Source organism: Phalacrocorax aristotelis, chromosome 22 (assembly GCF_949628215.1).
Source record: "Phalacrocorax aristotelis chromosome 22, bGulAri2.1, whole genome shotgun sequence".
In the NCBI taxonomy this organism is placed as follows: Eukaryota; Metazoa; Chordata; class Aves; order Suliformes; family Phalacrocoracidae; genus Phalacrocorax; species Phalacrocorax aristotelis.
This window is the reverse complement of record NC_134297.1, coordinates 3,763,139-3,786,821: the sequence shown is the minus strand read 5'-3', so window position 1 is coordinate 3,786,821 and position 23,683 is coordinate 3,763,139. Positions and strand designations below refer to the sequence as shown.

Below are 23,683 nucleotides of genomic sequence, written 5' to 3'. Positions count from 1 at the left end.
GGTTACAAATCCCACCAAGGGAGCAGAGGACAGTTGCCACGGCATGCATATTCATAACATTGCAGTTAGGCGATCCGCCTGAAACATCTGGTCAAAACATGGATATTCAATAGGAATGCATCCAAAAACACAATGGCACAGCAACTAATCTCAGTACACGGAGCCGTGTGACACTTTGGTATATAGCTGTCACCTAATTCCTTCCGAACCAGGTGTTTTTCCCACTGCATAGGCTGCCCGCGGCAGACTTTTATGCATGAACTAGCATGAAAAACAAAACAGTTCTTGACGAAAGTAGCCCTCGGATAGAGGGACACAAGCTAGAGAAGCTTGCAAATCTATTTTGTTTTCTCAAAGGAATGCGACGGAACCACTGACCTTTTGCTAAAGCGGGTCTATGCTGACCACACCAGGACACAGCCCCTCGTGACATCCCATCGATTCAAATCAAACCATCCGCCCTCTCGGGACCCTCCCAGATTCTCGGCATCCAGCGCTGGCCCCAAACCCCCTCTCTCGCTCAGAGCCCTCCCCTTTCCCCCCCAGGACACGGTCCCCTGTTAAGTGGTAACGTGGCACACATAGAAGACCCTTTTCCAAAAGGTATTACAAAAGGAAAGTGAGCCGTCTTGGGATATTTTGCCACATCGGCCACGTGCCATTTGGCCCTACTTTCCAAAGTCAATTGTCTGGACGCATAAACTGTTCCCGAGTTTTGGACGTGACTCTTTCTCCTTGGGAAGCCAACCACGATTTTTGGTTTCCAGCCCACAAGCGCTCTGCTAGCTGCGCAGAAGGCGAATGGCTTGAGAACGTCGTCCACAAACAACCTTCCCCCGACAAAGTGGCAAGGTGGTGATATTCGTACCGTGACTCGGCTGACCCGAACAGCCCGGGGGAGCCGGCTTGGGTGTTAGCACCAAATCCCCGGCAGCTACAGGGTGCTTGTCGACCTCGTACGCCAGTAGGTGTTCTCTTTTTCCATCTTCCAGTTCCCACCAGGTCCACCATAAATAAAAGCACGATTTACTGACAGTTCTGAGCCGGCATGGGGACAGCACCGCTCCCTCCGTGGGCAGGCTAATCTTTTGTGGGCAAACAAACTTACAAGCACATACTTGGGTCTTCCTTAACATCCCATTCAATTCTTTAATGGTCTTTATTTCCTTCTCTGAAACCAAGACATTTAATTGTGCTGAGGAAGTTGGTCAATAGTTACAGCATCTCGTTCATACCAGTTACAATGCCATAAATATACCCACACAGGCAATTACTGCTCTGTAGAATTAGGTCAGAGATACTTCTGCATCCCCATCGGTCGCATACCTCTGCCACTGCAGCAACTGAGGGACAACCTACTTAAAGTGGAGGTCAAGGGGAGAAATAGGCTTCTAATATTAAACAACCATATCTTCATAAAACTTTGTTTTATAACAAAATATCTTATTAAACACAACTTTCGCTATGCGTACGTATGTATATATCATACAGAAGTGTTGGCTTAAGAGTTCTGCTATAAGGCAGCAAATGCCTTTCTCTGCCCAAATGGAAAATACATCTTCAGTAAAGCTCTAGCTTATAAAAGCATCATCTTATGTTACACTGCCGCCATCTCCCCGCTCTGTTGTTTTACGGGTACCACGGCTCCGCAGCTGCATGCCGCGGCCTCTGCGCTACCTACAGCGAGTCGTGCTCCGTTTCCTATTGCTCATCTCAACGGGGCCAGGAGATTGACATTTTTGGCAGGGGGATGAGGCACAAATTATTAACTTGTCTTAAATCCTCCCATTTTTAATCATTACTCTGGATGCGGAACTACTTCCCTCTGAATGGTCCCCACATCCTGAACCTGAAGACTATGAGATAATATTTCGTTCCCTCCCCATTCTACCCCACCCCACGATCTAGGTAAAATATGAAGAGAAATACGCAACTCCAGGAATATAAAAGGAGCTCGGTGATGTGGACAAAAGCATCATGGGAAAGAAAGTGCACATGGGGATAAGGGAGCATTTCAAAATTAAGGTCAGAAGTTCATGTGTAACTAGAGCCCTCAGCGCACAGCTTCAAAAACTTCTATGCAGCTGCTTATAACTAGGTAATTTGAAAAGTCTTCACCTTGTCAGCGGGGCAGAGGAACAAGGGAGGACACAGGAAAGTGAAACAAGAGATATAAAGGAAGCAGGGTTTCATCGCACAAGAAAGGGAATCTGCTCTGCAGTAGAAAACGGGGGCTAATTTAAGCAGCAGCACGCGATGCCTACAAGGTGCGTGGGGGGGGAAGCCAAGACAGAGAGTGAAAACCTGCTTTACAATAAATGTGAGCTTAGTGGCTTTGCTACTCATCTTCTAGAAACTGATCCAAGCCAACACATTCTCCTAGTTCGGACCCCAGGCAGGGACCCCACAGCCAGGAGCCCCCAGGGAGAGCGCTAGGTTTAACTTATGGTGCAACAGCAACAAACACGAACTTCAGCTTTACTCTTACTCTCTGCCAGGAGAGCAATTCTAGCCATTCCACTTTTAATATAAACTGGTACAAGGTTAAGTGCATATTGGAGCATCTCTTCAGCATAGCGGGGATGAATCCCGGCCAACAGGGCAATCTGCTCTTCAAAAAGGGGTTGCCCTTTTTGACCTGTTACTCCACAAACCCTTCCAACGCAACGCCCATCCACCGCCTTCCAAAATTCACTTTGCAAGACACACAGCAAGGCTCCCTTCGCCTCCAGGCTGCCAGCACTGCAGGTTGTAGACACTGTGTGAGATGGGTACAGAACTCAAAACTTTTTTTTTTTTTTTTTTTCCAAAAAATCAGAATAGACCGTGTGGATATAGAGCATGCGTTTTGAAAATAAACTGCTTCTTTCTAATAGGGTTTCTTTCTTTCCCCCATTTTGTGCACTCATACTAACCAGTGGAGCTAAGTGGATGCACTAAATACCTGAGCTCAGAATCAAGCGGAATACTGTTTTAGATCTTTTCAGTGAACTTGAGTGCAACAAAAGGTTGAGACAGCACCCAGCTGCAAAAAAATACTTCAGCAAGCTCGGATAGCTAGGCCAAAGGGTGCTCTGGTGGAGCCAAAAACACAAAAAGATAGAAAAAGAAAAAAAACAGGTCAAATTCTGCACCGAGCTATCTTCTCCCTTATGGGCCCTAGCATTCTTTAGCTTGAACAACTGACCATTCGTGCCAAATCACGAGTATACCGGAGCATCAAAGAAAACATCAAGGTACTGCACACACCGAAACACACGCACTGAAGTCAACTGTCACCTCAAGGTCACCTGCAGTGGATGGCGGGCATGGTTCTCAGATCAGGGCACTCCCTCCGGGATACAAAATTACTTGCTACAGAAACGCAACCAAACCTCAACCAACCGACTGAAATAAAAACCTTGCAAAAAACCCTTAATGCATGTGTGTGGGTGTGTGGGGCGGGCGTGTGCACGTGCGTGCACTCACAAGGTCAAAAGAGGCTATTTCATCCTGGGCTCCACATAAATTTTATCTCCATCCCGAATGCCGTAAGAATGCAGTGCTCGTGAGCTGTATTTCATCTCCTCGGGACCAAAGGGAGCTTCCTGGTCCAAGTAGAAGAGCAGCATGTTGCTTGTTGACAATTGCACTACAGTTTTTAAGTGCTTCTTCAATTCTGCCACAGTCTGATCGAGACGGATTGACATCTCTTCCACCTTATCCTGGAAGTGAACCTCCACCTTCACGCTGCTCTGTGGCCGAAGATCCACAACTGCCAAGGGCTCCAGCTTCCCGTACTTTGTGACCAGCTCGTGATACCTGAAAAATCAAGCAAGTCCAGAGTTACGGTAGAGTTGCTCCTACAGCCAGTGCAGGCTTCACAAGTCAGTTTCTGTTTCACATGATGATACTACCCCACTTCAGCTGCAATCATCCAAAGACGCTACTAGGTTGCAAAGCATAAATGAACATCTGCACGGAGAGTACAGTGACCGGATGACATGAGGGTAAGCGCAGATTCCAAGGCGGGATTCATCTAAAGCCCAGAACTCTTTGACGAGAGCTAAAGCCAGAGCCCAGACAGCAATGAGCTGTCCTCATCCTCCACGTCAGTGACTAGCTGGCATATGGCTCTTCCGAAATATCTCTCAGTTTAACCGGCACTTTGCTCATGGTGGGAAGGACGGATGAGGCTCCCACGGGTAAAGAACATTCCTGTGCTAGCATTCACAGCCCATTAAGTGCATGCCTCTCTCCATACAAGTCTCCCACCCAGCAGCAACTAAAGGAAACCCCCAGCTTTCTTCTGCATTTGCCACCAAATCTCTCACACTTTGGGGAGTTGGATGTTCCTCATGTGAGACAACATTCACCCCGATTCAAGTCTGATGACCTGAACAGACACCCATTAGGAATAAATGTGGATGGGTTGAGTCCTGTCTTCTCCCCTGCTAGCGTGACACTTCACACAGCGCACAGTGTTTCTCAGGCAAGATGCTGGAAAGGAGAAAATAAAACCCAGAAAGCCCACCCACTCCCATCACCTTGTCCCACAGCCCCCAAGCTGCACGTGGGGGCATGCATATTTCGCATGTGGCACCGACATGAACCCACCTAAGTGTCAACTAGGGAGGAGGTATTTAGCTGAGGAAGGTGAGGTTATCACTGACCTGAGACGTTCGAGTTGACTGGTCTCAGAACAGCTTCCTGAACAAAACTGCAGCAAAGCTCTCTACTGGGCTGCTACAATTTCAGAAATCCCAGCTGTGATTGCAGCGGGGTTTGGAAGAAAGAGAGGACACTACACTCTCAAGATCACATGCCTCCTGCTCCAGTGCAAACACTTCACTAAAAAGTGACAGAACCAAGCTAGCGCTCACAAAGGATACAGCCCTCAGTCTACATTCCCAGTATCTCTCTGGCCTGACTCATTTTCAGACATTCATGCTTTTTTCCAAGAGGCCAGTTACGTCCCAAATGTTACACTCCACTGAGCATGGGATCACCAAGATCACCGAATCAAGGTGAGCTGCCACATGGTTTGGAAGCTGACAACAAACAGGGGACTTCTTGCCAACTGATCCTTCACACCTACTCCAAAACAACGTGGGAATTTTACTAGTAGAGCCACACAGTCCACTGTCACTTTCTCCCTGGAGCCAAGCTGTCCGACTGTCCTTCGCAAGGTCTGTCCCAGGGAGCCATCCCCCTGCGATGGAAGGCCCGTCCCACTCCCCCACTGCCTTCAGTGGGTATCGCTCCGATCGGGCAAGGCTGCGTCTCCCCTGCCTGGCTGGGAAAGAGGCGAAATGGCAACACAAAACACAGTGTGATTGAAATGACAAAGACTGAGAGCTGCCGAGAAAAGGTAACATTTCAGAGTCCCTCCACTATGTGCCGTACAGAAAGCTCTTTTTGTTCCCGATCCGAGTCTGAGCTGAATGCAATTGGTGCTGTGTCACAGCCCCTGTCGAGAGATGATGGGACCTGGCAGGCCAGGTGACCCCAGGGAGCCCTGCCGAAGGCAGGAATGTTCCTGGAGAACAGCAGACCCTCTGTCTGCCGGGCAATGAGGTAAGGGCCACAACACACTAGGATTTCCCCAGTCTCGCAGACAAAACGAGCCTTCACCAGGGCAGAGCGTCCAAAGTCCTGCTCTCACAGTCACCTGGGTGATAGGATCAGGTCTGTTTATTCAGAACAGCCATTAGTGCTGAGAGAAGACAACGCACTCCCCATGGTTTACCCAACAGGCTACCGCCTGCAGTAGAAGCGAGCGCTAGCCAACATGTTGCTGACGGGGAGGATTTCGTTGTGGGCACAGTTTCTGCTACAGACCAGTAACAATTTCTCATGTGCCGACCAGAAGTATTGCCACAATTCATGCACTAAGGGAAACTGCAGTGAACAAGGCTGATGGTGGGAAGAGTATAAAGAGGGGACAAATTTCAAGCAAGCTGAGAGAGAGAAGTACTATGAGTGGGCTAAGATTACCCAAACGCTTGCTGTAAATATGCGGAGGGTCAGGCAATGTTGTCTTAAATTTTCTCACGTCGAGGAAAGGCAGAACAAGGTTCACAGCCTACTCCTTGTACGATAGCTGCAGCCTGCAAAGAAAGTTAGGAGTCCGAATGACTGGCTTCCCTCAAATCAATAAGGACAAAGGCACACTGCTCACACGGTTCTTTTGTACCCTGGTAATCAGCACCCTGGAGACTTTTATAATCACCCCTTGCAGCCTGGCAGATGCTGGCTGCCAGAGAAGAAGATGCTGAAGAACTGAGCCTGGCTAAAAGTGTCTCTGATACTCTGCAGATAAACAGTGGACCAGACAAGCAGAGGACTCATTAAAAACCCACAGACACAAATACGTCACTCAAGACGACCGCCAGTATTGGATTGTATGCTCGGCACTCCTTTCTAACCCATGACATCCAGAGAGTGAAATTATTCTGTCCATTTCCCTCCGGTTCTCATCTCTTTAAGCTGCAGCCCATGAAAACATGCAGTGCAGGCAGGGGGATTTGCCATGAGAGAGCGTGCTGGTCGCTTATCGCACACTACACCTCGACAGTCTTGAGGGGGGCTGCTAACTCTCCCAGGTTTTCTGTGCCCAAGTGTGTCTTCTCCCCCTGCTTGAGGCAGCACTGCAATGCAGATGCCGTACCCCCAGCAACAACACGTGTGTGTCCTGATTAGATTCTAATTACGAACCACCTTCAGAGAGACCACATCAGATTTGGGAGCAAAGAAGTGGAAGCTTTAGCAACAAACACACACAAAATCCCTCTGCAAAGAATGCCAGGTTTCCTTTCCTGTAAGGGCTGCTGCATATGGGCCCAGGAACTGAAGCCCGGCCCTCAGCGCTAGGGACGCTCTCAGCCATCTGCAGTCTTGTAAGGAAATAGCGTGGAGCAGCACACAACTCCTCCAGAGCACAACAGCCCTCTTTAATAGCTGCGCAAGTGTCTCGGAAACGCTGCACAGATGAAGGGATTCAGACAAAGGGCCCATTGACCACGAAAAGGGCAGTAACAGTGTTTAAAGGTTAAGAAATCAGAGGGGAGGTAATTCGCCTGTATCTTACCAAAGTAGCATAAAACTAGCATGTTGGTCAAGATCAGACCAGCTTTTTTGGATGGATGAGATATTAGTAATTTCTAACATGAGCTCCCACCTGGAAACCGACCCCAGTTGTGTGTGTTAGTGTGTAACTACGTGGGTTCACAGACTGTTCCCAACATCTACATCCTAACAGTAGCATCACACATATCTGAAGCTATACCCCACGGTCTCCTTGTCAACAGTATACGGGTCCCGGACATGCAAGGCACCTGTCACCACAACACCCAGAGACGCAAGTCCAGCAGGAAAAGGTTCAGAGCCTGCCAGCTCTTTATTTACCTTCTCTCTTGTGCGCAAACCCTTCCTCCTGAGCCTGGGGTGGCACACCGGTTTCACCAGGATCAAAGGGCTGCTTGCATCTTAGTTCCCTTCCTAGTCTGCAACCGAATACACTGCTTTCAGTGTGAGGGCCTGCCTTGCCTTCTCCTGGCTGCTTTTCCAGGTCAGCCCAAGCCCCATTTGCCAGAGGGCGGGATGCCGCCGCAGCTGTTGGGCTCAGCTACCCTGCTAATTCTCCCCTTCTAGAGCCACAAACACAGACACATGAAACAGTTTTCTTACAAATAAAATGTTATGGAAAATAATCTGTTTTGGGAACAGCACCATGAGCTTGCAGTCCCCATCTCCCCTTCCCCTTTGTCTCCCCTGCATTCTCCACCTCTGCTGCTATCCCTTCCAATATTTGTTTCAGTTTTTTCCACTTCAAGGGCTTCTAAAATTACAAGCCAGGACTTGTCCTCAGAAAAAGGAACAAAAGGTATCACCAGCTGTCTTGTATCCCTAACTACATCAGTTCCCTTTGCCTTTGAACTGACCCCAGAACACCTTTAACAAATAGTATATTCGCTAGACCTATTAGTATTCATACGAAACACCATGCCCCCATTCCCCATTCCAGCCTTCCCATGCCCTTACTGTATTAGCAGGTCACATGCACAGTATTTTCAAAAAAGAAGAGACATTTTATCTAAGTGTTAAGCTGGTGAAAACACTGATCGGCCAACGCAAACACCGACCAGCTTCCATTTGCACCTTTGTCATCTGTACCAGGCTGTACCTTTGACCTTCTCTACCTCAGTTTGTCCCTACCTCTGCCTGTCCCCGCACACACAGGCACATACACACACTTTTGTCCTACCACCTTTCTGTAAAGAAAGAGCTATGAAGCTTCGCTGTCTGAAAAGCACCGGAGAGTCCTAAGGCAAAAGGCACACAAATGCAGTGGCTTGATGTACCATGATCCTTCCACAGCCCATTATGAAGCAGTAAGTAGATGCTGGCGCAGAGAAGATACTGACCGAACAGCATCTGTCAAAGTTCATTAGTTTACTAAGATTAACAGATCATTGGGCATACTTTTTTGGCAAAGAAAAACCATCAGACTTGCAATTTGCGGGCCTGAAAGTGAGGGGACAGCTTCCCATCGCCAGTCACATTCCGCACACCAGATGGTTGGGAGAATTAAACACCCTGGCCTGGCACCAGAGAGCATGATCTGTACTGGCTTTTGGGGACTCCCAAACACAGGTGGATTATGAACCTAGCCATGGGGGAGGCCAGGAAGCAATGAAGATCATGAACTGAACAGTCATGTTGTTTAATGGCACTTGACACAGACACTTTAAGACCAAATTTGACTCAGAAGTGATTCTACAAGTCATCAAACAACACTCTAATATACCAATATTAACTGAAACAGATTGAGGAAGGCAAGACAGGAGGAAGGCGAGGGATGTTTTTTTCATGGAACAGCTAGCCTAGATTTCCCATGTAACATCATCTCTTCAGTCACCTTTTGTCTCACTGCCCTTTTGCCCCTGCTCTCCATTCCATGACAAAGAATTCATACCTGAATGGGACTTCCTCCTCCGGGAACTCCATATAATATCGGATGAAGAATCGCTCCGAGTCCTCTCGCTCCCCATCAGCAACAATGCTTCCATTGAGCTTGATGATAGATGGCAACCTGCAGGCAGACACCAAGAAATACAGTCAGCAAGAAGAGAAACCCAGACAGGGTGACCAACAAGACAGTCACCACCAAAAGCTACGTGCCACAAGATTAACACGAGGAGAATCCTCCCAGGCAGCTTACATCTCAGTCCCCTCAAGATAGAGGGCAAGTTCCATGCATTTCTCCAAGGACATTCAAAACTACGCATTGTCATTTTGCCACATATATGCATCACATGCACAGGCATGTCTGAGACTCAAAAAACTCTCTGAGAAGCAGGGAAGCTAGACTTAACTTTTCCACTACTCCGACTTCCCCACCCAACAAAAAAAAAGCTCAAACCTCTCTGAGTGGTGAATTCAAACAGAACCTCATCTCCTAACAGCCTCTTCCTCCAATTACCCATTCCCAGCCACTCATTGCCATGTAATCCTTCTGCTGAGCAGAATAAACAAGCAACAGACCTGGCTATTAGCAGCTTCCTGCGTTCCTCAGTGGTGTAGGACTGCAGCAAAGGGATTCCTAACAACTTCACTTCCTTGAGCTTGGGAAAAGAATTTAACTTGTCAATGTCTTCCCAGCAATGCAGACCTGCTCAGAAGAAAATATTTGCTTAAACAAACACAAATAATACATCATGTATCCAAGGTAATTAGACACAGCCAAAGAACATACATGACAGGCAAGCATCAGCTGCCGTTTCTTTCAGAAGCTAGCTTTTTGCTCACGACGCGCTGCAAAAAATCTCCTTCATTTGCTTACAAGACAAAGTATTTAAATTCCCTCATGCTGTTTCGTAAGTCTAGAAGGATGATCTCCATGGCTGATTAGGAAGCTTAGTTTTTTATGGACCATTCAGTCTTTGGCCTCACTGCCGAGGACTGACTGGCATCAGTTATGATGACTGCATCTATAAAGGAACGCTGCCTTAAGTAGTATTAAAGTCATCAGAATTTCTGTCATTCTTAGGCACCACTAAATAGCGATCAAATGGCTTTACCTCGCACACATGACCACCTAGGGTCCCATTTCCACTCACAACCCAATGGTAAAACAGTCCCAGAAGCCATCCAGCCTTTTAATGAAAAAGGCTTTAACTCAATTTCAGCCTCCTCAAGACCTGACATTTGGGATAACAAGGCAAGCAGAGAGGGTAAAATAAAAAAGCTGAGTATCAAGCAACAGTACAGCCCTGATTACATGGAGAGATCTACACTATTTGTCTTCACTTCCCTTTGCTGCGACTGCAGAAACATTTACCGCGATGGTTTTCCAACGACCGTTCCAGAAGCTTACACTGGCGATGTGCTGAACAACATTCAACGGCTTCACCCACACAGCACAGAAAATGTGAAAAAACCAGAAGAAATTATTGGTTCAAACAGAATCAGGGGTCTCATTTGAGCTAAGCCCATCAGGAAATGCCAAGTCCAAGCCCAAACATGTGTCACAACCACAACTCAGAAGAAGGGGCTCTTTTCAGAGCAGAAGCACTACTCCTGTGAGTATCACAGCACTGTGTGCCAGGCAGGCAGAGTGCTTCCTTTCCCCATAGCTCTCAAAACGCCTCTGCCAAGGTCACCTATGCCTAAAGCCATCCTCTGGGTATCAGTATCAGCCACATTTGCAGACAAACTCAGCAGAATTTTGTGACGGGAGACCTCTTCCACCTGATCTCTGGGACGCAATGTCACCAAGGAGTGCCTGGTACCTCTCTGAATCATGCCACTCTGAAAGGGCCAAAAAGCTCTTGTAGCTAGGAGAAAGCTAGTACAGAAAGGCAACCACCTGTGAAGGAGAAACTGCTGTCAGTCATGGCATCCGCCTCAGCAGGAAAATCTGTTCATCCCCTCATGACCCAGTTGTGCTATTAGTTCACTAAAAACCATTATCTTTAGCTCATCCCTCATCTCCACTAAAGCTTCTGCCTGCAAAAAGAGGCACCACTGTGGAGTCTTCACGTGACAGAATTTCGGAGTGCAGCAGCTTTCCCTAAAAAAAAGTTTAACATGCTCCTTGGGATTTCTATTTGACTTTCAGCTCCCAAGACATCAAAATGCAATACAGAATGCAGAGTTCTTAAATACCTGGCATCAAAATTGCAAAACTACTTACCACAGGGGCACCTCACCTCCTGCTCCTCAGTGAGACATTGCTTTCAAATCCAGCTTAACATGCTTTCCTTCCTCTAGTTAGCTTTAAGCTTTTGTTATAGGGATTCCTTGACGCTTACATTGCAGAGCATGTTAATAAAGTACCTTCTACCTTGGCTAACAATTAACTATGGCTTGCACAGCATATAAAGCTGTAAAGAACAAAAGATGATGATGCATTAACTACTCCTGCTGAAGAACTTCTGGCATACCTGCCATCTCACAAACATGTCACAGCCCTCAGGAGCTGCCCGGCAGCTCCTCTCTCTGAGCACAGGGTGCCCTTCCTGATATCCCAAATGCTTATTCTCTTTCTGGAGCATTGGCTGAAAACTCTCTGGGGCTGAAGTGCAAAAGCAGCCTCGAGCATAATGTGTGATGAGCTTCTAACAACTGTGCACAGATGATGGACAGATTTTGCTGGTAAATGCTTGGCCCTTACATGCCACATACCTACACATATGCTCATTTTATGCAAGATAAAACAGGGAATGAAAGGCAAATAGGATTCTTTCATCCCCTCCACTGCCAGACATTTATTTATTCTTCTCCAGCCAGGAGCACCTGAGGCAGGGCAGGAAACAGAGAGAAACTACTAATGTAAAAATCCTTTTCCAGCTCATTTTGAATAACTGCCAATCCACACTACTCTGACTCATCTTTTAGATAATGACTAACTACCAAAAGCAGCAGGTAAAGCCCACAGAGATGGGCCAGCTGATTTCTTGCCTGTTTTCCTCTCCTAACACTACATTCTTCGGGTCAGTGCACTTCAGTACATCTGCTTGCCTGGCTCTGCATTAGCACCATCACAAAACCGGACTTCAACATGATAGGTCTGTTGGGACTACATTTATCAACAGCTTTTTGATTCTGCCGAGAAGCTAGGATAGACTGGGACAAAGGTCACTGGGCATTTTCATCTCTGCTACAGCAACAGAACTATCCCAAAGGTTTAGGCTCTTGCTCAGCACTTCTGCCTTCACCTACCCCCGCTAATTCTTTGCAGGAGCGATGCTGACTGCAGGCTACTTGCTGCTAACAGGCCTAAGAAGCAACCACCCCGAGGCCAAAGTTTCAAAGAGCACAAAGCAAGTGTGTTTTTCACCTACTCAGGAGGAGAGACTCCAGTCAACCGCTGTCACTTATGCCGAGAACAAAAAGCATACTGCTTCCAGGCTCTCACCTGACTTGTGCAAATTGATGGATCGTAGGTTGGGGAACAGCCTTGCTAGGGAATCTTCCGACTCTTCAATGGTCGTGAGGTTGTTGTTAGCCAGAATAAGTGTGTCCAGTGATGGAAACATGATTCCCAATTTTCGAATTTCAGTCCAGTCTTGAAGATTATTGTCAGTTATGTGGAGTAATTTGAGAGACTGACAGCAAACTGGAGAACAAGACACTGTTTCATAGTCGTTAAGGCACAGGAAGAGCTCCTCCAAGCTGCACAGGGGCAGAAAGATCATATCATCATCTCAACATACCCTGAGAAATGGCTACCCTCTTGGGTGCAGGGATATGCGTATGTGACTTTAACATGGCTTTCTGTAATGGCTCTTATGCAATTTGAAACCTTGGTGTAGAGAAGACGTCCGAGTACTCCAAATGGGAGTGTTTCGACTATGTCTCTGCTCCCATCCGTAAACTTCCTCCACAGGTGAAAAACACCTCTAAGTGTTCCCTTAGCCTCCTAGTATTAATTGTGTAACAGATTGCTCAGGGTGGTGTCCCACATTTGTGCCTAACAAGCCACCAACCCAGCTCGAGTGGTGACTGGTACCTGCTCTCAATGCTCACCACTTGATTTAAAAGGTGTTTACACAACACAGATGACGCCTTTTTCCCCACTCACTGGTTCTGCCAAAGATTCCTATTAAAGAAAGAACAGGTCCCGCTAAATTTTCATAGAACTAAACTAGCTCTTCTAGTCCCAGGGAAGCGTACATTGGCCATGCAGGACATACTGCTGTCATCACCTCCGCTTACAAAGCCTTATGAGAGGAATCTGTTATCAAAATGAAGCCACTGAGGACACTGGGGGAGGCAGAATGGCACTGCCAGGGCGGACCATGGCCAAGCCACATAAATCAACAATTTTGCACAGAAAAGCACAATGAAATATTACTTGACAAGTGGCCGGACCCTCAGACTGACATCCCATTCAAAAGCTATTAGTACAGGTATGCACTGCACCATTCATTCTGCAGTGACTCAGAGGAAAGTGTGTCACCTCCTACATTGTTGGGGTGATTATCCATCTCTGGTATTTAGATTTGGATGAGAAGCCCTGGGCTTTGCAGTGCCACACAAGTTCAGCTTTTAAGACAATGTAAAGCGTTCACCTGGCCAGTTCCCAAGCTCCTGAAGAAAAAAATTCCCTTTTTCCCTAACCGATCACATTTGCATCCTCACATCCCTCACCGCGTGATTTGATACGCCAGCCTTGACTTGTGTGCCGCAAGCACCCCTTTCTACGCCCAGCTCCCCATGCTTACTCTGGTAATTCCTGCAGGATTGTGTGGACTGTTTCCCAGGAAGCTTTGCTGTTGTTGAGCACAAGTTTGCGAACACCAGCGAAAGACCCAGCACACCTTCTCTCTAAAACGGACAAACTGAGAGGGTTGGAACTCAAGTTTAGAAACTCCAAGTGGGGAACGTTGGACACAATTTTACTGACCTAAGTAGGGAGGGAAAAAAAAGAGAAAGAAAGAAATGTGTATCAGGCAGTAATCGGACCTCATGAAATAATATCCCGTCTCCTAAAAGGGGGCCCTTCGGAGTCACCACAGGCCACAGAAATGATATGGAGAAAAAAATAAGGCTTCTGGATAGCTACCTGTAATTCATACTCCAGCTATTCACTGGTCTAGATTGATTGGTTAATTGCTCATTTGTCTCAACAGTTCGTTTAATTACACTCTCTGAGCAGCTCGATAAGAGAAAGCCAGTCTCTTGGGAGAGGTCATAAAATCCACCTCACCACCAACCTTAGGCAGCAGTACGTTACAGAGGCCTGCATGCTGTACCCCTCTTTTAGCAGCGAGGCAACGGACATGTCTCTTGAGTTTATGGCCAACGCTCCGATCACTTGCTCAGCTTTCCACTGCTCCCCACTAGTCACGGACCTCACCTCACCATTTTGCCCAAGGTAAAAGACAGATAAAAGCTCACTGTACACATACAATGAATTTCTTATTCAATTCCATTGCTCTGAAAACAGCAGCTGTCTTACAGTCAGTCCAAATGTTCAGGTAACTTTGCTTGGGGCTACTTTCTCTTTTTGCGTGTACAGATGTGCACCTGAGGGCAAAGTAGCAGAGCGGTAAGGGAGAAAGGTCAAGAAAGAGAAACAGAAGTCAGAGATGACAACTGTACAGCTCTGGAGTGCGGGATACATAACGGATTGTGTGATTGGGGTAGGTGCTGACCTAGATACTGCTAACACACAGAAAGATACAGGAACACGTTATTTAGATGATCAATTTGTAGTCATCTAATAATAATGACTAAGTGGACAGAACAGCCAGGCAGCATCAGTTCGTAAAAACCACATCACGTCAATCTAATTTTCCTGTTTGACTGGGTAACTGATTCAGTGGTAGGTAGCGTGAGGGAATGGCAGCTTCCGATGCCATCAGCGCACCAGTCGCGCAGGCAAAGTGCGGACTTACAGTGCCCAGGACAGCACCGTCAGTTAAGAGCTCAATACAAAGCCAGCAGGCATGCCGATGGAGCACTCTAGCAGAATATTACTTGTTACGTTTTCAATGACCAGAATAATTCAACACTATGTGTTTTTCTTAATCTGCGGGTGATACTAAGGTGGGAAGGGCTGCCATCACATTGCGGTACAAGACTAGAGGCCAAAACAAAGCCATCTGAAACCTGTAAGATGGAAGTTCGGTTCATGGACAGACAGACATGGACAGTACTAACATTCAGGGGAAAAGACATTAACCCAGAAAATAAGTACAAGTCAGAGAACACCTGGCTAGAGAGCTCCACTCCACAAAGCGACTGGGATGGAGGAGATGGGGCAGACCATGACGTATACAAGCCAGTAACAGGGCCCAGCTGCTAGCACGTGGAGGTTGAACTCAAGCATTGCCTACATGATGCTGGGGGTAATTAGTCTGCCTCACTTTGCACCTCGTCTTAGGTGACGACATGCTTTGGGCACTACACCTTACGAATGAAGTAGACAAACTGTGTTGACATCAGAGCATCAAAAACAACACAGGATTTAGAAGAAACAGCCTATGGTGAATGACTGGAAGAACTGAATTTTTTCAGTATTATATTGAAAGAGGAAAAGGAGACATGAAAGCTCTTCTTTGTGGGTATAAAAAAATGTCACATATGGAACAGCGACAAATGCTCCTCCATGCCTGCTGAGGACAGGGCAGGGAGCAATTGGCTTAAATTGTACCATGGGAGACTTAAGTTACATAGTTTAGACTATGAGGTTATTAGCTAAGCATGGGAACGGGCTACCCAGGGATCTGGAATTCCCATCACTGGCAGTTCTTAAGAGTCGGTTAGATATTTATCTGTTGTGGATAGGCTATGAAAACTTAATCCTGCCTCAGAGGAAGGGGCAAAGTACACAGAAAGCCTTTCATTTCCTGCATTACTGCAGCTCATGCAGAAGCCGGCAAATTGTGCCATCCAGGGTAGCCTAAACCGACTGAACAAATAGCAGGGTGCGAGGCATTCAGGTTGCAAGTGACAAGTGTTTGTGCAGCTCTCCCAGCTGCTTACCAGGCATGAGGCTAGCCCCACTGAGAGTAAGAGGCAAAACAGGGAGTGGAGAGGCAGCACCTCATTACTGTGGAGGGCGCCTTTTGGGGTCAGAAAAAAACAAGTCAGGAGATACCATCCCAATTCTTAGCAGATACGCCCTCAGCACAAAACAGTCTTTCCTGGTCTAATCTCAACAGACAAACCTAAGATCTCTCTCCCACTCACTGAGCTAATACCTTCTAGGCTAACAAGGAAATAACAGAAACAAGGGAACCTATCCTGCATCTGACTTTGTGTCCCCCGTGCCAGAGCTGGGACATTTCTGCAAATACTGTGTTCACTACCTGTTTAAGGACATAAGAGCCTGATGCAACAGAAACGCATGATAATTTTTATGTTGCACGTCCTGTTCTTTTCCACATATTTCCAACAATAAACACTAGCATAAAAGCAGGACATAAGCCAGTGAGGAACTGTTAACAACACCCAAACAGATTGCGATTGTTTTACTTGTATTACATTGCATTTATCTAGCATATTTCATCCAAACACTTCAGAGGATTTTATAACAGCATTTAGCATTAATTAATGAGGCGTCAGAAATATCCTGTGAGGCAAATGTTATAAAACCTGTTTTGCAGATAGGGAAACAAAAGCGGAGAGAGAATAAATACCTTGCCCAGCATCACAATTGATGGCAAAGCTGGGAATCAACTCCCATTACTCAGACCTCCTCAGTTCTTACTCTGTTAAGAACTGCACTGCTCATTAACCTCTTCATGTTGGAAATGCTAGTTCCAGTGCTTTGTACAACAGAAAAAAAAATTCAATCTATATGGTCACCCACAGGCCAAGATCGTAAGTCACGAGGTAAAGAGAGTGAAGTGCCCAACTGGATTAAATTCATCATGTTTATTGCTTAGTTGTTGTCAAAGTAAATAAGCATCAGCTTCAAAGATGAGAAAGAAGCCACAAAAAATGGAAATCTCTCTCCTTTATAGGAGACCTCACCTCTTTAAATGAACTCTTATAACCTGCAATTCATTTGCAGTCATAGTAATATCCATCAAAGCTATGCAGAAAGATGCACGTGTAACCATTTTACCTCATGCCAGTCTTCTAGTTTATTGTCAGAAAGATCCAGCTCAGACACATGAGCACAGAAGGCGGCGATTTCATTCTCGTCCCCTGCACAGGTTATGCCACAGCTGTTCAGTACTAGCACGCTTGGAAGGTTGAGGCGATCTGGAACAGGGAATAAGAAAAGATGCCCTCCAGTCAGTGCTGCATGGCTTAAGTTACAGAAGGTAAACAACAAGCACAAGCAAGCATGACATTCAGCAAAAGAAAAGATTTACCAGTAATTCCACAATTTACACATATTTAAGGATCTGAGAATAGACATGGATTATATGACAAGTGACCAGCATCAATCAAGAAGTCTTCTTGTGTCTAAACACGAAGTACAACTCAGTATGAGTGCTCTTGAATTACTACATGTATTTCTGTCCACACCAGAGCGAAGATGGGCCTGTCCTTTGTAGGTTATAGAATGTCTCACATCAGTTCTTGCCAGAATTTATGCTCTTTCCCTGGCATCTGCAGATATGACACAGGACTAGGTGGACCGTGAGTTGCACAGAGTCAGACTCCCTTATCCTCTTGTACTGAGCCCACCCGGGGTTAGTAACGGCAAGGATGTATTTAAATATTTCTTTTCTAAGCTTTCCATTTTCAACAATGTAAAACATTTAGCATTCTTAAATCCTGGAAGAACTTAGGTATCTACTCTGCCTTTTATGTTTCTGCTTCAGTTTTGCTGCAGTTCCTTCTCATGCAGGTAAACGTTCTTGCAGCTATTTCACAGACAAGGACTTGGATCTCAGTCACAGCCTGATTTGCTAAGGCCAAAACACAACAAAGTTAAAAGCTATGGATTTGTACCAGGAAACCATTTCAACACAAGAAATCCACATTTAGGCTAGGCAAGCCATTAGTTTTACACTCTTTCATATACAATAAGGCTCTCCCACCTCTGTGGAGTATTAAAATCTGCTAAAATTTAACAAGCATTTTCCTGAAAAGGTGGCCCTTTTTCTCTTTCATACTTGGCAGCTACATGACTAGAAAGGGATTCTAGCAGCAGACAATTATCTAGAGTGATCTGACTTTTCAAGTTTCCTGGCTCATTAGTGTTCAGCTTCTTTCAAGGATGGTGTTGTACTCCGGGAATTAGTCATGATGTGCTTGTAAGTCATGTCTCGGTCGCATTTTAAGATTTATAAACATGTGCCCTCTCTCCAGCATTCAAACAGCTCAGGTAAGTGGGTGCTTGCACACAGGAGAGAGGGCATTGACTGAATATTCCATCAGGCCATTTTTCTGTTCGTATTAATTTTGAGTGACATGCAGTACATTTTATCCTCAGCTGAACTCAGGCCCTTTTTTCTCCTCTGTCAAACGCAGTTACTGTAAACTTCATTCAGCTAACTTCCATGGCTGTTTTGCCCTTTTGGGCTGGTTACAATACAAATTGACCTGATGGAAATTTAAACTCCACTTACAGATCAAGATGGGCAAGAAGTTGCACAAAGAAGGCGCAGTTCTGGTGGGATAAATACAAATCTCAGACTCATCTGTACAAACTGAGAACCAAATGCTAACATCAGAGCGTGAGGAAAGACTAAAGAGTGTCAAATGGATCCAGTTCAAAGAGCAGGGAACAGCGACACAGATTCTGCAGTCTAGGAGGCTCAAGGACATACGTGAGCAGCACAGTGCTTCAGACACACATCTGTCTGAAACTCCCTCAAGGCAGTAAGGTCAGAAGCAAAGGAGAGAGGGCATTTCTCCACTAGGTCAGCATAAGCGTGGTCAGAGACCATGTAATGCTTTGAGAAGAGAGACAAAGTAAACCACAAAATCATTTGAGTCACTTGTCACAAAAGAAGCCTAGCTGGAGATTGAACAACTCATCGCTTGGCTTGAAATACAGCTCACTCCTATGTAACACCGAACTCCTCCTGTACCTGCAGGCATCAAGGCAAGTTGATGGCACTACGTGACACCACTAGCATGTGGACCAACTTCGAATTTAGATCAAGGTGTTGCGTATTTGTTAAGCGCTCTCTGTCAAAATACATGTTGTTGCAGCCACTAAGAAAATAGTATCACCAGTCTGAAGAAAATAATCTCCAGGGACTGCTGAACCTTCAAAACTCAGCACTGCACAGGGCCTTATTTCCATCCTTCATTGACAGGATTCTCACTTACGCTAGCAATGACAGGGGTAGCGAAACTTGCCTGTGTTTTATAGCAACTGGTTCAGTGACAAAAACTTTCTGGTTTTGTTCGATTCCAGTCTCTCAGCTCTTTGGTAGGAAACACCTTATAATACCTCCTGATATTTTTTTTTCTGGCCAATTCAGGACAATTTTTTTTTCGACATAAGGAAGAACAACCAAGAAACTGATCCCACCGAGAACCCCACAGATGCTCAGAAACCTTACCTTTCATAGGTGAACCCTGCGGAGTTGCTGGGACGTGCACCCCCATACCAGGTCCACGACGATATGGGAAATTCTCAGGGCTGTATTTCTCACAAAGAACTTGCATGAAACTCCTTCCGCTGGGCTGGTCCATGCTCCCTTCTTGGACTTCTAGTTAACACAGAAAAAAACAGAGTACATAAACAGCCAGCAACTAATAATCACCTTCAGTAGTGGCCCTTGGGAATACAGACAGAAAGTGACCAGCCAGGTCACGGGTCTTACTTCCTCTGGCCTACAGATTAGTCTAACAGATCATATTTCAAATTCAGGATGACAGTAAAACATGGCCTGAAAAGGAACTAAAACCAAACAGAGGGCCCAAGCTACACAAACATACTTTCAATCATACCATTACAGATCAAATACAAGAACTCCTTGCCCCACACACTCTTCAGGACAGTTTCCAATGTGCCCCAAGCTGAAAAAGGTGACTTCTGCACCTCACAAGAGGGCTGTGAGATATTCGTAGATATTCTTACACACATTTCCAGGGCAGCAAGGAGGAGAAAGAGCAAAGACCTGTTTATGAGTAACAGATTGCTTGAACAGGTGTTTTCATGGTCTAACGTCCTTTTTCTCTAAGTCAGGACTTTCAGTCAAGATCAGTTTTTTGGATGGGGGCGGCAGGAAAGAAAAAAGGACCCACAGCTCCGTAACCGTTTACAAAGAAACACTATGCAAAGCAGGTTATGGTTTGTTTTTGTTAAAATCAGGCCAATGCTGTAGACAGCCAGAAGCTCAACACCCTCTGCTACCAAGACTTCCATCAGTTGGCCCACAGGATGTCATAGAAATACTCAAGTTTGATAGTAAGCTCACTCAGGATATCTCAGGGCTCTCATCTTCCCTGACAGCAGCGGCTCATTCAAAGCAAGCTTTGGCCTCAAACAGAGCATCATCATTTCTCCTCTGACATTTGCAAAGAACTAGTTCTTCCAACCTGCTTGCAAACCTGGGCTTCTAATTAGAACACAACTACTGTGTCACAAAACACTCTCGATAACATATGAGCATATCATTTGGCCAGTCCAAAAAGCAAGTTTTCCCAATTCAATTTTGCAGCTGCTTTATGTATCTAGAAGATACACATGCCCTTCCTGTCTACGCATGTCACAGAACACAACAGCACCGGAAGAAGGACTTGCCGCATTGCAGGCTGCTGACCTGCCTAGAAAGATATTGAGTGTCAATTGCAAGTGTATTTGGCGTAAAGGTACCATGATGGTTGGCATTCTGCTGTATCCTAGCTGGAACTAAGCTTATGTGTCTTACTTCAGTACATGTACTCTGAACTTGGTATTTTACAGCTTTCTAGATAATAGAGTCGAGCTTGATACATGCACAAAGGAAGAGAACGAGATTGTTCCTAGTTTTACAGAGGTCTTGTAGTCCAAAGCAGGGCCTGCTACCCACTGCAGACACAGATGAGAGATCCGCACACACCTGTTCCAACACAAGGCACAAACCTGCAGGAATCAACTGCAGATTTCCTAGAGCATGCAATTAGTCATGGAGCAGCATTTTCACTAAGTACCGTGTAAGTACATTTCTAGTATAGTGGCAAGACCCAGCTCATGCAGATATGTACTGTCTGTACATAAAGCTGCACCTCCAGGACTCCTGGTGGAAATCCATACTTTTGAGTTCATGGTAGGGCCACACATACATTGAAAGCGATGTTGCCTACCAGTGCCGGATTAAAGTTTCTGCCTGCTGCCATAAACTTTCCTTTAAATTTATTACAGGGAAGGACAGATAGAAAATCCTGAACAAAAGCCATTTATCTAAGGTTCAGGTTCCCTTTGCTGAGAATCACCTGTTTAACAAGCTCTACTTTACTTCTTCACGAACACACTGCCTAAAACACCTCTATCACAAAGGACTTCGGTATAATAATAAACAAGTTAACTGAAACCTGTTACAATTTTCGTATTGTCTATAAAGTTTACATGTCACAAATGGGGACATAAAGGATTGGTCTAACTTAAAAAAAAAAACAAACAAACCAAAACTAACTCCACATCTTCTTCAGCCCTCAACAGCTTGGTTGATTCATATCTCAAGCTTAACTTTGTGTCACTAGTCTGTGACACTGTCTGAAAAAGCAATCACCAAATCGAAGTTTGTGTTAGGAACAAGGCACTTAATTGTACACTAGAACATTCTGCATGCTACAAGAACAATTTGCATTGACAGCCAAGGCTTTAGGCTGAACGGCCTCATCCCAGGGTGGTTTGGGAGCTCAGAACTGTAGGACAGACAGCTACTGCATTCTAGATGCCCGCCAAGCCCTCCTGGTCTGCAAATGCTGGAAGTCCCCCATGCACAAAGCATTCTGTCCCTCATATTGCTTTTCTACCAACACCATTTCTCTTTATCCACTGAGCAAACATCAGCTGGAAATTCCACGTGAGAAAGTCACCTTAATATCACACTGGAGGCAAAAGACTGTGTTTCCAGATACAGTATGAGAGCAATACAGAACCGAGAAAAACACACTAATGACATTTACATTCAACAACTCTGAATCACAAACATTTTATTTCTCAAGCTTTACTGTTGCAAGCCAATGCCATTACCAGATGACAAAATGTCAGGGGGTGGGCAGTCACCTTTTCCACTCCCCTTCTCATCAGACTTCACATTCACTGTAATCATCTGTCATGCACGTGACTTCTCTGAATCACTACAACTGCTCGAGAGCAAAGATTAACAGAATATGCAACAGCAGCATGACACATTTCAAGTGAATGTTGTCTGTACAAGAGCACAACAAGATGCTCTGCAAGGTGTGTATTTCTGAGTGCTCTCCTACTGACGGCACGTGGAACAATACATAACCTAAAATAACTTCGTGTTTTCTAAATGACAGCATAGATTGCAAAAGATGTGCTCAGTCTTTGAAATATGTCAACGAATAGTCTTTGTTGTCTATATTTAAACACTCCACTGGAAGGCTGTGGCCCCAGTGACATACAGTGTGGCAAGCGACTGCAAAGAAGAACACGACCCTGACTTGAAATCCAAGGAAAACCCAGCGGGCTGCTGCAGCTGATGGGTAAAGTGAAAGGAGAACACTAGAAACGACATGAAAAATATTTCTATCCCAGTGCTATAAGCCTGCAAGGAGAATAAGAGACTGTTTAGAAGAATTACATCATTAATGACATTCTAATGCATTCCAGTGCCATCCGAACGCCTTCAGAGCAGGTCCTGATCAGTCACACACCAAACGCATCTTGACATGTTTCTGTACATGAAAAACAAAGTGTAAAGAATGGATGCAACAGAACAGACATCTGTCTAAAAGAACCTAGTACGTGCTTTCCCGAAGACATGATTCATTATTTTTGAAGCGATTTTGAAAAACTAGTGAACGAATCGTATCAGTCAGGGTAGACAGGCTGACCCTGTGAGCCAGCAGGGCTACCCGAGCGTGTGAAACGCCGCTGGGGACTTGAAACACAACTATCAGCTCACCCAGCACAGCACCACGCTCCTGGGAGCGGCCAATTCTAACGGCGGGGACTGTGGCGAGGAGATCGGGTATCGCACGAGAGGTGCCGAGCACCTCGCTTGACACGCTCCCGGCCCGGACTCGCGCTACGGTACGGAACCGGCAACCCCCTCGGGGCCGGTGGGGAAACCAGCCCCGCCGCAGAGGCGCTGGGCCGCCCGCCGGCCCTCGCCCACGCCGTCGGGCCCCGGGGCGGAGTGCGAGGGGCCCTCAGCTGAGCCCCAGCGGGCCGGGCCCCCAGCCCCGGGACCCCTAGCCCGGGCCTTCCCCCCAGCGCTGCGGCCTCCGCCGGCCCGGCCGCCCCCGACACCGACGTTAAACTGTCCCGAGCACCCCTCGCACGGCCGGCCGGTGACTGACAGGGAGGCTGACTGACTGACAGACCGACAGCCGCGGCCCCGCCGCCCCCGGCCCCGCTCCTCACCCAGGCCCGCCGGCCGCGTCCCGCATTGACCCGGAAGCAGCTCCGCGGCAACCGAGCATCACGTGACGGCCGCGATCACGTGAGGGGGGCCCGGCCGGCGGGAGCGCGCCCTCGGTTACCATAGAAACGACGCCCCGCTCCCCGCGGGGCAGCGTCCTCTGACGCCACCTGACCTCATCAGTGACGTCAGACAGCGGGAGAAAGGCGGGTGATGCTGAGATCCCCGCAGCGCCG

At 46.5% G+C, this 23,683-nt stretch overlaps 1 protein-coding gene across 3 annotated transcripts; it reads right to left on the bottom strand.

The window, feature by feature from the left end:
- Nucleotides 1-1,129: 1,129 nt before the first annotated feature.
- TBCEL (tubulin folding cofactor E like) lies at nt 1,130-23,529 on the bottom strand. Of its 3 annotated transcripts, XM_075116059.1 has the most exons (9): nt 23,450-23,485; nt 22,665-22,758; nt 19,467-19,616; nt 17,063-17,202; nt 13,710-13,891; nt 12,401-12,657; nt 9,526-9,652; nt 8,957-9,073; nt 1,130-3,801 (listed from the first exon to the last, which is right to left on the bottom strand). In XM_075116059.1, exons 3-9 carry the CDS (start codon nt 19,597-19,599, stop codon nt 3,483-3,485), a joined length of 1,275 nt encoding a protein of 424 aa, XP_074972160.1. In that variant the 5' UTR covers nt 19,600-19,616; nt 22,665-22,758; nt 23,450-23,485; the 3' UTR covers nt 1,130-3,482. The 3 variants fall into 3 exon arrangements, with proteins under 3 accessions (XP_074972160.1, XP_074972159.1, XP_074972161.1); XM_075116058.1 differs by lacking the exon at nt 22,665-22,758 and having other exon boundaries at nt 23,450-23,529; XM_075116060.1 differs by lacking the exon at nt 22,665-22,758 and having other exon boundaries at nt 19,467-19,613; nt 23,450-23,502.
- Nucleotides 23,530-23,683: the final 154 nt, after the last annotated feature.

Excerpts from the sequence above, each read along its gene's own strand:
- TBCEL (XM_075116058.1), bottom strand. The coding sequence starts at position 19,599 with ATGGACCAGCCCAGCGGAAGGAGTTTCATGCAAGTTCTTTGTGAGAAA. Across the intron at positions 13,892-17,062 it reads AACTAGAAGACTGGCATGAG|GTCAGTAAAATTGTGTCCAA; the intron begins GTAAAATGGTTA and ends CTCCCTACTTAG. Across the intron at positions 9,653-12,400 it reads CATCAATTTGCACAAGTCAG|GTCTGCATTGCTGGGAAGAC; the intron begins GTGAGAGCCTGG and ends TCTTCTGAGCAG.